The 17,387-nt window shown below is 36.3% G+C and overlaps 1 protein-coding gene across 1 annotated transcript in view; it reads left to right on the top strand.

Moving 5' to 3' along the window:
• LOC132131111 (low-density lipoprotein receptor-related protein 1B-like) overlaps window positions 1–17,387 on the top strand; it is a 238,602-nt gene that overhangs the window by 134,571 nt on the left and 86,644 nt on the right. Inside the window, exons 32-41 of the mRNA XM_059543053.1 lie at window positions 1,235–1,375; window positions 2,994–3,119; window positions 3,256–3,387; window positions 5,508–5,642; window positions 5,750–5,879; window positions 6,922–7,048; window positions 7,180–7,331; window positions 7,608–7,732; window positions 8,445–8,816; window positions 16,846–17,035. Of these exons, the coding sequence (XP_059399036.1) occupies window positions 1,235–1,375; window positions 2,994–3,119; window positions 3,256–3,387; window positions 5,508–5,642; window positions 5,750–5,879; window positions 6,922–7,048; window positions 7,180–7,331; window positions 7,608–7,732; window positions 8,445–8,816; window positions 16,846–17,035 (1,630 nt within the window). The remainder of the gene's footprint in view (window positions 1–1,234; window positions 1,376–2,993; window positions 3,120–3,255; window positions 3,388–5,507; window positions 5,643–5,749; window positions 5,880–6,921; window positions 7,049–7,179; window positions 7,332–7,607; window positions 7,733–8,444; window positions 8,817–16,845; window positions 17,036–17,387) is intronic.

Genomic DNA, 17,387 nt, shown 5'->3' with positions numbered 1-17,387 from the left:
CATCAAATTAAATTCATACCCTAACTCCATTCAGGAACTTTCTTCACCATGGAGCATCTAAACGATCCTCCGTGACGTGTACAACACCACTGTTCTCCATAATTCATTTTCTCTGGGTTTGTGTCTGTCAACGGCTTATAGCTACAGCTCAGGCCGAGCGCTAAGAATAGTCCTGCTCGCTTTTGGCATCTGTATGTAATCCATTCAGGGTTGCCAAGGGACTAAGATGCCGCTGCTCGCACCTAAGGGATTCATAAGTGCTGAGAGGGTGGGTAGAGCAGAGGTACGGTGGCGTGGTTTTGCGCCAAGGGACGTCTCCTCTTTCAATCTAAGACTCGACTCGCAAGTAATACGGGCAAAGGAATGTGTAACTTGTCGTGAGCGGTTTGGGTCACCAGGGAAAAGGATGTTGGGAGACTGCAGAACACTCACATGCCTTTTTATTATGTGTAATCACAGACGGTGTGTGAGTCCTGGTTGGTTTTCTCTGTGTTGTACCATTTCTTAAAGGCTAAGTTGACACGCTATAGGGCTTAGTAAATTTGCAGTGTGTTGTCCGCAGCTAAGAAATAATACAGCATGGATAAAGACACATTTCACCCTGGTTCACTTTCAGAGAGGACAGATATGTACAGTATATTTATAAAAGAAGTGCCCAGAAGTACTATATTCAGTGCTGCTATAACCAACCATTTAAAAAGCACTTTTTTAAATGCATTTATTAGATGACTATTATATACTACTACAATAAAGATATAGTAATATAAATAATGATATTAAATCATTTATAATATTAAATAATAAAACAAAAAAATGCATTTATTGTATTTTACATTAAATAAAATTCATTACAAATATTAATTCAAAAACACTTTTATTTTTGTTTGTTTTCATGCGGCTTTCCTTTCGTCTTCCAAATGATTTGACAAAAACATAGTTACGCCTCAAATTCATGCTATTGGTTGAGCCAGTGTTTAGTTCATCTTAAGTATTTTAATTGAAGAAAATTATGCTCGTGGCGTTTAAGTGAATTAGGAAATGCAGAAATGTTATTCAAAAATATGTGTGAAACATGAAATGGTGACATTTAATTTGTTTATTTTATTTTCACTTAAATTTTAACCTAAAATCTTGATGTTGAACAAAAAGAAGAGTTCATGTAAATGTTACTTGTCAAATTTGCATTTCAAATATAAATTTCATTGATTTTCAGAAGCATTATTTTTCTCTCTAGGTGGGAAGTTATGGTGGGCAGACGATGTTCTCGCTCAGCTGGGAACCGTTAACAAGAGGGACGGAAAAAACCTGACAGCTCTTCGGAATAAGACCACAGGCGTTGTCCACATCAAAGTGTATGACAAAGAGAGTCAAAAAGGTAAAAATAAACATATCCCAGTCTCAACAACTTCACAAGAGCTCTGTTTTTCTTATTTAAATCAAAAAATGTTTACGTTTGGTAACTTTGAAATACCCCACCTTCTGATCCTAGAATTCCCTTCATTGTTTTTTTTTAATTTTTTTTTTAACATGTTTCTATTCATTCATTTAGTAGTATTTTTAATAACATTGTTTTGTTATAACACTCACAAAAAGCTTTTTATGGCAATTGTTTAATACTACTACTACTAATAATAATAATAATAAAAATGTAATGTTAAATAAAAAAAATAAAAATATAATTGTATTATTTTATATTAATAAATTGTTTTATTTGTTTTTAAATAGGTTTCCTTTCATCTCCAGTTGCTTTGAAAAAATAAAAAAAACATCACGCTATTGGTGGAGCCAGAGTTTTGTTAATATTAAGTATTTTAAACTAAATTAGACAATATTAACAATATCAAGAGATCCAACACCCTTTGATCATTTAATTCCCTTCATTGACTTTTTAAACACCTTTCTAGTCATTCATGAATGAATAATGACATATTTTCTTTAGTATTATTTAAATATAGAAGTATCAGTAGTTTTTTTCAGTAGTAGTATCAGTAGTATGTGTATATATATATATATATATATATATATATATATATATATATATATATATATATATATATATATATATATATATATATATATATATATATATATATATGTATAAGTATATGTATATATTTATATATATATATATATATATATATATATATATATATATATATATATATATATATATATATATATATACATATATACATATATATATACATATATATATACATACATATATATATATATATATATATATATATATATATATATATATATATAATTTCCTATAGCCTGGCTTGGAAAACATAAATAATGAATGAGTGAATGAATGAATGAATGAATGAATAAATGAATGAATCGTTGTCATTTATACAAGGTTAGATTGCACATAACTCGGACAGGGTTATGTTTCATAATGGCTATGCAGGGTTGCCAACTCTCACGCATCTGGCGTGACACTCACGCTTTCAGCATCTATCTCACGCTGAAGTCCAAGCGTGAGTGTCATGCCAGATGCGTGAGAGTTGGCAACCCTGGTTATATTTCTACAGACACACAGTGTCAAGGTCCTTTCCTCTTTATGAATTATGGAGAGAGACATTCATATCACTTACATGTCTATTAGCAGAGGAGAGCTTGATCCTCTAATCTAAATGCTCTATTAGGATAAAAAAAAACACTGGCAATTAGGGACTCTTAAAGGTAAATCTTTTTGCTACATTCTCAAATCTCCTCATACAAAATAACTCCCTCATTTATCTCTCTGACTTGGCCCTCATGGGAGTGAAGGCCCATCTCATTACACCACTTCAAATGAGCTAACTGGGGTGTTTCTGTCGAGGTGTCCGAGGAACAAAGTCAACGCAACAGTTTTTTTTCCCCTTCAATTCTTTTTGTGTTTGTGATGTTCTTGAAATTGGTTTAAGATGGTACACAAGTTAGTTTGACAGATTAGCATTAGATACACCTGTTCGCCGTCACAGATCCTCTAATTCTCTTCATAGGTCGCAATCCTTGTGTACCAAACAATGGCGGATGTTCCCAGCTTTGCCTTCCCACTTCTGAAACAACTCGGACGTGTTCTTGTACAACAGGCTACAACCTTCGTCCGGACCGCTCCACCTGTGAAGGTATGACCGTTAGTTCTGACCTCTGCATACGGATGTACAGTAATTGGCCTTCCGATCTCAGATGTATTGTTTTTATTATTATTTTTTAGAGCATATTGACCTGGACAGGGGTTGGTTTTATTTTTTTCTTTGCTAGGTCTTCAGTCTTTCCTGATGTACTCCATTAATGAAGGTATAAGAGGACTGTCTCTTGATCCCAGCGATAACTCCGAAGTTTTGATGCCGCTAACTGGCACTCTATTTGCCGTGGGTCTGGACTATCATGCCGGTAAGTACACTTTTTATTTGATTATAAAACCCCAAAACAAAACAATTAGTTTTTCAGCTAATATTTTTATTTTAGCTTTTCTTCATTTACACGAATCTTTAAATCAAAAAGGAAACTGCATTTTGATATTTTTTTTTACAAAAATGTATTCTATTCCAGCTTTATTTCAATTACATGGATTATTAAATCATTAAGGAAAGTGTATTTTAATGATTTTTTTTACTGTAACACAGCACAAGTGTTATTTTATTCTTATTTATAATCTAAATATCTAAATATATATATTATTCAAGTTTATTTCAATTACTTAAAATAATTCAGTACTTTTAGTTTAAGAAATGAAATGTATGTTGTCATAATAAAAAATAATAAAAAATCCTAAAGAGATTATAATGGCATAAAGAGGACAGTCACACTAAAAAGGGGATGGTCAAAGTTCATAAATTATGATGGTTTGAATGTAACATCACAGCTATAATAATTGAAATTTGCTTTGAAGATTAATTTGTTAAAAGTTCAAGATGTTTAATATAAAACAAGGTTAACCCCTAAAGAATTGTGTAAAAATTCTGCAGACTATAATTAGGTAGAAAGTTTTGATGTTATTGTTGTTTGAATTGTGTATTTAGAAACCAGAGCAATTAGGCATTACCATGCCATGTGCACAACAACATATCACCTCTTGACATGGGGAAACGTTCGTTTGCAAGGTATCTGCCAGTATTTTGGACAGATTTCTATAGTGCAGTAATTGGACAGCTGTCTCCGTTCTAAGACGGAAATGCTATTCTTTGCATCAGCGACAGTTTGCAGCTCTGCATTTGCATGATAGAGCAAATATTGGCATTGCATTGCTTGTCTAAATACATTTTTTTCATCGCAAGTTGAGGTTAAGGGATGCGATATGCTGTTATGACAGATGGAAGATAATCTAAACAGATTAGCTGGACAGATGAGCCGATGTCTCATAACAGTGTGAATTGGCTTCATTGCAGTTTTTATCAAAAGGGATATAATGTACATTTTTGAGTGGGCGAGGAGCTGGTGATGCATGAAGCTACGGATAATGTTGTGCGGCCAAGTCAAAGCAATTTTCACGAAAAGCATTTTGAAAGGTACAGACCATGGGAGCCAGGACAATCACAGGGTGCCTTGGGCCTTTTTAGCCTCTATTATTTTGGAGAAAATGCAGGTTTGAATGAAAGGGAAAGGGCTAAGACTAACACACAAAAAACTCAAAGAAATATGAATGCAGGAAACATTAAAAAAAATTCTAATTATAAATATTCTCAATGATGCTAAAATGTATTTAGTTTAACATAACATAAAACTGAAATAAGTTATTAATAATTAATTTAAATACTATATACTTTTAATAATAATAATAATAATAATAATAATTACAAAAACACACAATAAAGCAACTAAACCTTTGTTGTCAAAACTGAAAATGTATATAAAAATGGAAAATACAAAAATAAAATAAAACACTGAAATAAATTTATTTAATGTTTGAAAAGATTTGATTAGTGAGGTGACAGCAATGGCAATCTAAATGTAACAATATATTAAATTAGTTTGTGCAATGAAATGTACAAAAGTGAAAGTGAAGTGACGTGTGGCCAAGTATGGCGATCCATACTCAGAATGTGTGCTTTGCAATTAACCCATCCAAGTGCACACACAGTAGTGAACACACACCCCATGAACACTCACCCGGAGCAGTGGGCAGCCAATGTTGGGGGTTCCTCTGTCATAGTATTGAAGGTGGAGAAAGTGCTGGATGTTCACTTCCCCCCACCTACAATCCCTGCCGGACCAGAGGCTCGAACCCATGACCTTTGGGTTACAAGTCCGACTCTCTATCCATTAGGCCACGAAACTAAAAAGTATCAGCTAATGACCAATATGATAGGTTGTGCATCCTTTTGCCTCCATAATCAAACTCACCTGAACAAGCTAATAAATGTACTCAAGATCAATAAAAAAGCTACAGGCAGGTGTGTTTGATTAGGTTTGGACCAAAATTCAGTGGCCCTCCAGGACCGAAGCTGATCTGACTTAAACAGCAGAAGCTAACTATTTTAGGCAAACCTTTTAACTATGGGTTATTTTCTTAGGAAATGACACGTTGTACTGGACAGATATGGGCTCCAACAGAATCTCTAGATCCAGTCGAGACCAGACCTGGAGAGAGGACATCGTCACAAGTGGTCTCGGACGTGTTGAAGGACTAGCAGTGGACTGGATAGCAGGTGTGAAGGTTTCTCTTAGTTTAGCATTTCTGTGCATTTCCAAATTGATGTTGTCAAGCTTATTTTTTCTCTGTTGGTTCAGGGTCTTTGTTGCTTTGCATCCAAAGGTAATATTTACTGGACGGACCATGGCTTAAATCTCATTGAGGTTGCTCGATTGAATGGCATGTACCGTGCCGTGGTGATATCTGACAGTCTTGATCAACCCAGAGCCATTGCTGTACACCCAGTGAAAGGGTATGTATCTGCCTTTGTATGTTTCCAACTCAAAATACAGGTTTATTTTCTTCCAATGCTAAGCTTCAGTTCACTCAAGTGAAAGCATTTAAATGAATGACCTATGATTGTCTAGAGAGCAGTTAGCATGTGCAATTAGCACCTCAAAGCTTGTTAACTGCAGCTGTACGTCCTCCTTAAAGGCCTTATAATTTCCTTTTCATGTATTTTAATTTGAGAGGGCCATAATCTTGACCTCATGTTTGTAATGAGTTTTCTCATTATCTACAGCTTTGTACTGTAAAAGTGAAGTATAAACATTAAGCTTCAACATATTTCAGATCCCTATCATGTGGCTGCATCTATTTTGGGTTCCTATCTGTTCCTCTATCTTACTTAGAAATGGGTCAATAAGATTTGGTCGATTTATAGAAATAATTTGTCTCAAGTCACTTTTTTTTATCAGATTAACCTGGAATGACTTCAAAGATCCCTTTTGCATTTTGGAAATTACTCTGTTTTCTCTGTTTGCCTTTTGGATTAACAATTAATTGGTGCATATTATTCCAAAGAAAAGTTTTCCTTATAGTCTGGCATCAAAATAATTAGCTTCACTTGAAACCACTTTTCTGTTTTTCACTGGCATCACCAAAAGACTCGATTTCCCCCTTAAATGTGCATAGTAGTACCTTAATGGTACATAATACTACTCTAAAGTGCTAATATGCACCTTTTAGGGGTAGATAAGGTACAAAGTTGTACCTTCAAGGGTACTGCCCCAGTGTCCATCTGTTGTATCCTTTTTGGTTGTCATACCCCTTTTTAGACCATGTACTATCTGATTCCACCTAGACATATACTGTGAATGGTAGAGGAGAGGAAAAACAATTTCTGAACATCCCAGGAGGACTTGAACACCTCATTAGCCCAAATAAACAGTAACTCTATTAGCAATATACTTGTCTTCACTCCAATTGTAGAGCAATCTTGGATTTCAAACTGTGCAAAGGTCAAAATTCCTCAGGAAGACTACTTAAACATATTTTCCTATGAATTCATGCAGGTTTCTCTTCTGGACAGAGTGGGGCCAGAATCCTACCATCTCCAGGTCACATCTTGATGGTTCAGAGCAATCTGTGCTTGTTAGCACCGGACTATCAAGGCCTAATGGCATCTCCATAGACTATCAGGTCTGCTTTCCCTACATGCTTATGCTGCAATCCATGTTGATTTCATGGCTTATCTTGCAGTTTTAGGGCAAGATCATTACACCTTTGTTCTTAATTTAACAAATGTATGATGTTTAAAACTTTGTTGTAAGGAAAATAAATTATACTGGTGCGACGCCCGCAACAGCAAGATTGAAAGAATCAACCTTGAGCTGGGTGAGCAGAGGGAGATTGTGTTCTCATCGAGTGGGGTGGATATGTTTTCCATAGCAGTCTTTGGGGCTTACCTCTTCTGGTCTGACAGGTAATTTATTTTTCCATAAATGTTACAGTCTCTAAGAATGGCCCAAGAAAGCAGATACTGTCCCATATTCCCTATAAGGTCATGATGCTAGCGCAAAAAAACACATTTGATTATTTCAGAATCTCCTGTGGTTCAATGTCATTCCAAGGATGGGTTACCTCACCTTCTGTTAGACCAGCTGTGTACTGTATTTTAATGAGTTCTTTGCATTTAATTAGTTGAGGGCCATTGATTAGTAAGTGTCAAACTTTTGGTCTTATGCCCCCATAATGGTAGAGCCTACGCCAATGGATCCATCCGCCGTGCTTCCAAGAAAGACGCCGTGGACCTAGTGACCATCAGGAGCGGCTTGGGTGTCAGTCTGAAAGATGTGAAGGTCTTTAACCAGGATCGGGAGAAAGGTTGAGGTTTCACTTAATGACAGTTTTCCTGTTCTTTAAACATTGCACCAATGCACACAAGTACACGTTTATCCCAGATCAAGCAGGACTGTCCTATCCCGCTTCTAGAGGACCACCTTTTTGCAGAGTTTAGCTCCAACCTGCTCTACCCCACCTACCTGGAAGCTTCAAATAATGCTGAAGATCTTGATTAGCTAGTTCAGAGGTGATTAATGAGCACTAGAGCTAAACTTGAAAGGAAAGTAGCCCTCCAGGAGCAGGATTAGATACTCCTGCTGATGAACGAACACCTGACGATGGACACCATATGTAAAATAAGTAGCAGTAAATGTTCAGTAGCAGTAAATGTTCTTAATTCTTGGTTTTTGAGCTTTTACAGGAAGGGGATATTTCTCCCAAACATTATACCCTTTCAGATTTTTCTTGCAGTTTGTTTGCATGCTGAATCTATCATCTCAAAGTTATTCTTAGCTTATATCATTTGTTTAGACCACATGTCAAACTCCTCTGCTCGCTGGCCAAAATCCTGCATAGTTCAGCTCCATAAACAACTGCTTGAATATTTTTAAGTAATCCTGAAGCTTGTTCAGGTGGATTTAATTAGGGTTGGAACCAAACTCTGCAGGACAGTGACCTTCCAAGAACTGAGTTTGACACCTTTGGTTAAGAAACTTTGTAGGGAGTCTGATGTCTGATTTTCTGACTTACCCAGGTACGAACACTTGCAGCAGAGCGAATGGAGGATGCCAGCAACTTTGTTTTTACTTGGGGAATAACCGGAAAACTTGTGCTTGCGCCCACGGATATCTTGCTCAGGATGGACTCCGGTGCAACCGGTACGAGGGTTACCTGCTCTACTCTGAGAGGACCATTTTGAGGAGTATTCATCTATCGGACGAAAATAACCACAACTCGCCCATCAGGGCGTACGAGAACCCAAATTATTTTAAAAATGTTATAGCTTTGGCCTTTGATCATCGTCAGAAAGTGCACGGAACCAATCGGATTTTCTTAAGCGATGTTCATTATGGGAATATACAAGTAATCAATGACGACTGGACAGGACAACGCATCATTGCTGAGAGTAAGTAATTGTGTTTAATTTTTTTGCTTATTTTGTTGAACTTTTTTATTGTTGTATTTTGTTGCCAGACTTAGAAAGTCATTGTATTGAGAACCCTGGTGTAGCCGATACCTTCTGAATATTGCTGATGAATGATTTTTACAGAGCTTTTCAGACATCGTTAATGTTTATAGTTTACATCACGTCTGTGAGAAACATTTGAATGAATTGAAAATTGGTTGTATGGAGTTGTCAAAACTTAATGACCATTTTCCAGAACACTTCAATTGGAACGTCCGGCCTGATGTTGTCTGTCCATTGTGCTTTCATTAACACATTTATTTGCTTTATTTGTAGCAGCATCATGGCCAATTAATGGTGGTAAAATGTAAATAAATTATCCACTCAGGGTTCAGCCAATTAGTCGGATAAAGCAGCATCCCAGTAGTCGGCATTGACATTCATACTTTGTGATGTACTGTATCAGGCCCTAACCTTGTCAACATTAACAAACATCTCATTGAATCAGTTTGCCCTTAACCTGCAGAGCTGTGAGTTCCCAGCTACCATGCTGAACGATAGCTTGTCTGAAAGGAATTGTGATATTTGTCAAATGAGGCTGTCGCAGGTGCACCTGACCCTAGATGCTAAGTTTTATCCTGTGATATTAATATTGCAAGCATGTGTGCTGGCGTTCAGCTGATAAGCAGCTTGTCTGTACGCACTCTTGTTTGAGGCCTGATAGAGGTGAGGGAATGACTGCTAGCTCTTTAGTTTAAGTGACTTTTTTATATTAGCTGATTTGTGACGATGAATCTCATAAAACCTGGGAAGAAAGGGAATTTGCCAAGAATTTTCTTCAATTTCATGAGAATGGTTTTGATTTTGGTGTGAAATCTGACCATGTTTTTGTACATTTCATCTGACAGCTTTAACTGTGTTGCTCCAACATCTCAAAAGACCAGCTTATGTTCACAGGAAGGCTCACATCTGACATTGCAGCTTAAATCAAAGCCAGTTCAAGACCAGACAGTTGTCCAGGTCGACGAATTACTCAGACCTCTATAGTTTTCACCAGTGCTGGTGATTAAAGACTTTGTTCTCATCACACTGGTAACAAAAGTCTTTTTTTTTTTTTTTGACAACAGCTCAGCCTGTTCAGTCAGCGTGATCTTTCACAGACAGAGGAATCACACCTAATCTTTTTCACTCTTCTTGAATACTACTGTCAAAACTGTCATAGGCGCACCCTGCCTGCCTCTTCCTGTGCTTGCAACAGAGCCTCTGGGATATTTTACATTTAAATTGCAGAATGTTTGTTCTTGCAAGCTGTTAACGACTTTTTTAAAGTCTTACTTTACCTAAAAATGAAAAATATGTCATAATTTATTCAGACTCATTATGTTGTTTCAAAACCTGTTGGACTTGCGTTCTTCTGTGCAACACAAAATACATTTTAAAGAATGATGTAGTTACTCATTTCCATGCAATACCAATGAATAGGAACTGAGATTCCAAGTAAAAAAAAAATCTATTTATTTTGTTATTTTTGTTGATAATCTTCTTTCCCATTGGGACTTGGGGATACATATATTAAAGTAAAAGCTATGGTTATGGTTTACCTTTGAGTAAAAGCTTGAAATTTAAGCCATTATTCATAAAATTTGGTTGCCATAATTATGAACGAATCAGATCATAAGTCAGAAGTCAGATCCTTTTAATGAATGAATATGATCCTGAATAAGTATAAGTGAAGTTAATTTTATTGAAGCAGTCTTGAGTCAGAAGATCAAGATGTACTGTATATCGAATATTGTCAAAATATAGGAGAAACATCTAAATATTTGAATGAGCTATAAACTTCTACAGTCAGATTGAGTCAGTAAATTAAACTTAAGAACTAGATCAGTCCGATTCAAAAATGAATCATTCAGACCTGTTTCGTTACAGAAAGGCTAATCAGTGTAGGAAAAAAATGAACAACACCAAAGTAGAATTAGTCATTTAAGAGAGACATATCTGGTTTGTGAATGAAGAAAGAGGCCATTGTAATTCAACGGGAATCAGGGACAGAATATTAGAAAGAATGAAAGGTTTTACTTAGTTGAGGCTCCATAAGCGCACAAGACCTCAAGCCCTGAAGGCTTTTTATCCATGTGTGAGGAAAATCAATTGTGGGTTGGGGTGAAAGAGAGCTACTGCAAGAGTATTGGCTTGGAGAAAGAGACATGCAGAGGGAAGACGTCAGACAGTGAACTATGCCAGAGGGGTTCGACAGCACATGATCAGCCTTCAGGCCTTTAGAGAAAGAGCGAGACACAGTGATGCCAATGCTGCGTCTCTGCTAGGGGAAATCTGTCTTTGTTAGCCAGAGGATGATGATGGATCGCAGATGGGATGTGATCACTTGACACACACATAATATAGTATAGGAGGTGTTTCCATGGCAACATGAAGGCCTCGGCTGTCTTCCGTAACTCTAGTCGGAGCCCGAAATGGAAATGTCACGTCACCTTCATTCCAAAAACTAGTAATTTTCATCTGGAGTCTTGTTCCTGTTGACCTCTGATAACCAAATACCAGGTTATTGCTGTTTAAAGTCAAGTTTGCTTTCTTGGCACTTGTTCCTGGTTTTATTGTGTAAGATTTTTCTGTAGATGCATGATATGTGGGCAGTGGTGTATACCTGAAGTACCTGAAAGTAATTTTCAAGTCATTTACCAGAAAATCACTGGTAGAAGTTGAAGTCACCATTTAGAATATTACTTCATTTATTATTAGTGAAAGTATGTGATACTTATTGTACTTAAGTATAGTAAAAATGGAAGTGTATATATATATATATATATATATATATATATATATATATATATATATATATATATATATATATACACTCACATAAAAGAATTATTAGGAACACCTTTTCAATTTCTCATTAATGCAATTATCTAAACAACCAATCACATGGCAGTTGCTTTAATGCATTTAGGTGTGTGGTCCCGGACAAGACAATCTCCTGAACTCCAAACTGAATGTCTGAATGGGAAACAAAGGTGATTTAAGCAATTTTGAGCGTGGTATGGTTGTTGGTGCCAGACGGGCCGGTCTGAGTATTTCACAATCTGCTCAGTTACTGGGATTTTCATGCACAACCATTTCTAGGGTTTACAAAGAATGGTGTGAAAAGGGAAAAACATCCTGTATGTGGCAGTCCTGTGGGCGAAAATGCCTTGTTGATGCTAGAGGTCACAGGAAAATGGGCCGACTGATTGAAGCTGATAGAAGAGCAACTCTGACTGAAATAACCCCTCGTTACAACCGAGGTATGCAGCAAAGCATTTGTGAAGCTACAACCCGCACAACTTTGAGGCGGATGGGCTACAACAGCAGAAGACCCCACCGGGCACCACTCATCTCCACTACAAATAGGAAAAAGAGGCTACAATTTGCACAAGCTCACCAAAATTGGACAGTTGAAGACTGGAAAAATGTTGCCTGGTCTGATGAGTCTCGATTTCTGTTGAGACATTCAGATGGTAGAGTCAGAGTTTGGCGTAAACAGAATGAGAACATGGATCCATCATGCCTTGTTACCACTGTGCAGGCTGGTGGTGGTGGTGTAATGGTGTAGGGGATGTTTTTTTGGTACATTTTAGGCCCCTTAGTGCCAATTGGGCATCATTTAAATGCCACGGCCTACCTGAGCATTGTTTCTGACCATGTCCATCCCTTTATGACCACCATGTACCCATCCTCTGATGGCTACTTCCAGCAGGATAATGCACCATGTCACAAAGCTTGAATCATTTCAAATTGGTGCCCTGGATGTGCATCCTACAAATCTCCATCAACTGCAAGATGCTATCCTATCAATATGTGCCAAGATTTCTAAAGAATGCTTTCAGCACCTTGTTGAATCAATGCCACGTAGAATTAAGGCAGTTCTGAAGGCAAAGGGGGTCAAACACAGTATTAGTATGGTGTGTGTGTGTGTGTGTGTGTGTGTGTGTTCACACACAGCTTGACTAGCAAGATTGTATTCAGATTTTAACTATTTCTTTCTTTTTGTATTTTTGGGTAAGAATAAGAAGCACTTCATCTCTACTTGGTGTCTTTCATTCAAACATAAAACAACATTTCTGGAATCTGCATCTGAAAAAGCATATAGGCTACAGTTTAATGTGGGACATGGATGCATTTAACCTGCAGATGCACAAATAGGCTTAATGTTTTGTTTTTAACATAAAATGTTGAATACTGATATTTGAAATAACTGACAGTAAAACATAAACAAACAAAAAAAACTTTAGAAAGAAATTAAAATCTCCAGTAGGTGACAGCAAGTGAATGTTAATGAGCGAGTCGTTGAGATTCCACCGATTCATTCAAATGGCTGATTCATTCAGAAACAAAGCATTTAATCAACTGATTTGTTAAAAAAGCTGATTCATTCAATAAGCAAACCCTGTCCATTGCTCAGAGACACAAAACTATGCTGTGATCTTTGTTTGGATCTATTTTTTGTTAGCAAAATTGAGTGGAAAATGAAATCATCCTCGGTTGTACGTGGCGCACACTTGTTTGTACATGAGCAAAGGCGTTTTTATGAGTCTAACTTGCAAACGCCAGACCACTGATTCATCAAACCTGTTTTCCTGCAGTCTGTGTTCTTCTGACTATTTTGTAGTAAGTAATGAATATGCTTACGGGAAATTTATCAGAGTAAAAGTATAGGCTTCATTTGAATTAGGACATGTAGTGGAGTAAAAGTAAAAGTTTGCTGAAATATAAAAATTAAAGTAGAGATACTTCTAAAAAAGTATTTTTAGTTCATTATACTACACCACTGTATGTTGGTATCATGTTGGGTTTAGTATTTATATATTAATTTATTTATATCAATTTTATATATTTATATCTATATACTTATTTTCCCCTGGTTTTTGCATTTTAGATTTCCATTTCAGTCATTTAACACTCACTTTAAGTTCTTTCACGATTACTCTTGGAGACTTTAGGATGGTAAAATGCATGTTAATGTGTTTAGTCTTGGTGGAAGAGTTCTGCTACGCTGCTGCAGTGGCAGAGCAAGTATAGGGATTCACTACTGCTAATACACCCACGGACATGCTGCTTTGAGCATGTAGGAAATACTGCTGCTACACATATAACATAGATGAAATAACCCCTATACATAACATAAATGAAATTACCCTGTACAGATCTATACAGGTGGAACTGGGGAAGGTGGAGGGTTTCTGAAGCGTGTTGCAACTTCTACAGCAAGCACAAGCCGAGTATTTGAATGTTGAGCTGCAAGCTCATTGACTTGACTGTGAAAACAAACAAACAGACGATATAATACAATCTAATTTGCATATCAATATTAACATACAATTTTAATAGTATTTTGTTTTGTTAATAGTATTTGTTGTTTTTGCAAATGCCCAGTTTTTACTATTCCTGTCAGTTCTGGCTAATATCAAACACTGCCCGTTTAATATCGCTTTCACTCCTAAAACCTGATAGCACAGATGTTAAATGGGCTGCAAAGGCAAATTATGTTGACTTGATGTGTTTGCTACACATGATGGATTGCAGACATTAGCAAATCTGCAAACACTTTGTAACTTTGTTGAGATCTCATGTAGAACACTAGAGGAGATGTATGTGAGACTACAGTGTTTGTTTTATTTTATATTTTTTTCTCAAAAGAGCAGGATATTTAAGTGTCAGTTTGATCTTCATTGTATCCCCTTGCTGTCTTGGAGAAACAGTTGCGATACTGACTATTGATTTTTTTTTAAGTTATTTTTTATTATTAGTATTTTTTCTACAGTCAATGGCAAATGGTATAACTTAATTATTCTGCTGGTTCTGAAAGGCCGTATTGTCCTTCTTTAGCACAATTGGTGTCCTGCTTTACTCTTGTTAACTCCTTATGTTCACTGCACATAATCCGGTAGAACTCACGTGTCCTTTTTGGTGACAATCACTTTCCCTGTCAGGCTCTGCGGGATTTTGAGCATCCCGAAAAAAATGTACATATTTCTGCAGAGCTTCTTAAAAGATGCTGCTCAGGTTGCAGCGCGATAAACTAAAAAAAAAAAAAAAAATCTCCCACGCATTATGTAATTGCAACTAGTGGTTGACTGATACTGTTTTTTTTTTTTTTTTTTTGACAGCCAATGCCAATGCCGATATCTTGGACAGCAGTGGGAGCAATAACCGATATAAAGCCGATATAATAATTATAATTTTTTCAATTAATATATAAAAAATTTGAAATCATTTGACGATGGATAAAAAATTATAATAAATAAAATAAACATACTTTAGATGACAACGTATTTTTCACAAATAAATAAATATTTAATCAAATACAATTAAAAAGGAAGTAAATACTGTAACCAACAGGGCACTCTGTATTCTTGGAGGTTTGTGTGCATTGAAAAACATATTTTCCAAAATAAAGCCAGGTAACACACATACAAACAGCACACAGAGAAAATGACATGTAAATCACAGTGGTTAAATGCTTAAAGTGCAGCATAATTTGAAATCACGAGTTTAAAGTTTAAAGCATTAAATTCACACGGACCGACCATCACACAGAGAACACACGATCAGGCTGGATAAAAATCATACTTCACAAGATCTCACAGCTGGATTCAACTAAGTTTGTGAAATTAAATGTTCATTAGCCTTTTAACGATGACAGCGAACAAGAGGGAGAATGTGACTGACCTCTGTGCGCTCAATCTCGAACACATCGGCCAAGCAGAGAAACGTATCGACTGATGCAGATAATTTAAAAATACCACTAATTGCAACATCAAATTCAATCACACAGTGTGAATGAGCAAAGATGCGATCTGAGAGAATCGCAGATGCCGTGAGATATTTGGCATGCTAAATATCTGGACCTGTCGGCGATTCAAAATCATGCTGTCTGAAAAGTGTTCTGACTGAAAACTACATCGGCGATGACCGACAGCCAATGAGAGAGCAAGATACAGAGAAGCAGGGAGTTCGGGGAGGAGTTAGACCACAATATCAGCAAGCATGCATGGCTTCATTTCAGAAAAAGGCTTTCTTCTCGGTCTGTTTGGACCCATGAAATGGAAGATAAATTAGTATAAATTTAGCAGGAGCACCCGTGTCTGTTTGACATTTCATCTGAGCTATCACAGTCTCACGTGAAAACTCCGGTCTTGCACGTGTGATATCGCGTTGTTTCCTTGTCACATCTCGTGGGTGTTTGATTGTGAAAGTTGTTGGCGATTCTTTCTACTGTAAAGTCTTGCAGTGTGAAACCTTCTGTCGCCGATCCAACGTGCAGTGTGAACACAGCAGTGACTAAATGCTGGCTAAGATAGTCATGCAGTGTGAAAAGAACAGTGACCCGACTACAAATCGTGCAGTCTGAACTCGGCTTAATGCAGCTAATGCAGTATTGTGTTATTTCACAGGCTGAAATTATAAGAAATTAATTGTATACATAAAATTATTCCAAACATTCTATTTTTCATACTGTTTTTCTTTTTTTCTTTTAACATGCCACTTTTGTAATATAATATGTAAAATTAGAAAATATGAATGTATATATTTGTTAATTTTGTGTGTGATTGCATGAATAATTAAGCAGTTCTTCATAAAGTGCAGTGTTTTAAAGTAAATTACTTACAAAGAGCACAAAAGGTGTTTTTTTTTTCTTTGTTGTTTTAGTATTGACGTAGATTTCCACAACACATCTTGACCTTTTCTGGCCCCTAGCTGTTTCACATCGACCATCTGTCTGCTTTTTCTTCTTTTTGAATCACTTCTGAAAGAACCTGTGAAGGTGTTTGCCTCCCATATGGTTTTATGGCTTTCAGATCAACTGCTTGCATTTGTGAGCTTCAGTGCTTTTTATGTCTTATATGATTGATAGAAGGTTTGAGATGAATAGATAAAAGAACTTGTGCATCATTTCAGGCTTTAAAGTGTAGTGAGTTTTAAGTGTGTGTAGCAGGTCACCGCAATGTCATCGTGTCTCCTTCTGTAGATGTTGGTTCTGTGGAGGGGCTGGCGTACCACCGAGGATGGGACGTCCTGTACTGGACGAGCTCCACCACAGCCACTGTCACCCGTCACAGCATTGACCAGACCAGACCAAATGCCTTCAACCGAGACACTGTGGTCTCCCTGTCTGAGGAGGACCATCCACATGTCCTCACTCTGGACGAATGCCAGAAGTAAGTCTAGAGATTAAAATTAATCTTTGACAATTTGAAAGTATTTTTTTGTCAAAGTGCTTTAGTGATCCTTATCTATTTCATGTGTGTGTGTGTGTGTATGTATATATATATATATATATATATATATATATATATAATATATGTGTGTGTATATGTAAAATAAATGAATCTATAATGTTTAAATATATAATTATACATTAAATGTATTTATTCCTATAAGCTGCTAAATTGCTAATAATAATAATTATATATGTGTGTGTGTGTGTGTGTTTTGTTTTGTTTTATATAAATGTATATGAAAAAAATAAATTATATATTTATACAGTATAGATTCATTTATTTTACATAT

The sequence above is a fragment of the Carassius carassius genome, chromosome 48 (assembly GCF_963082965.1).
Source record: "Carassius carassius chromosome 48, fCarCar2.1, whole genome shotgun sequence".
Classification (NCBI taxonomy): Eukaryota; Metazoa; Chordata; class Actinopteri; order Cypriniformes; family Cyprinidae; genus Carassius; species Carassius carassius.
The sequence above is the reverse complement of the archived record's forward strand: the minus strand, read 5'-3'. Positions and strand labels throughout refer to the sequence as shown.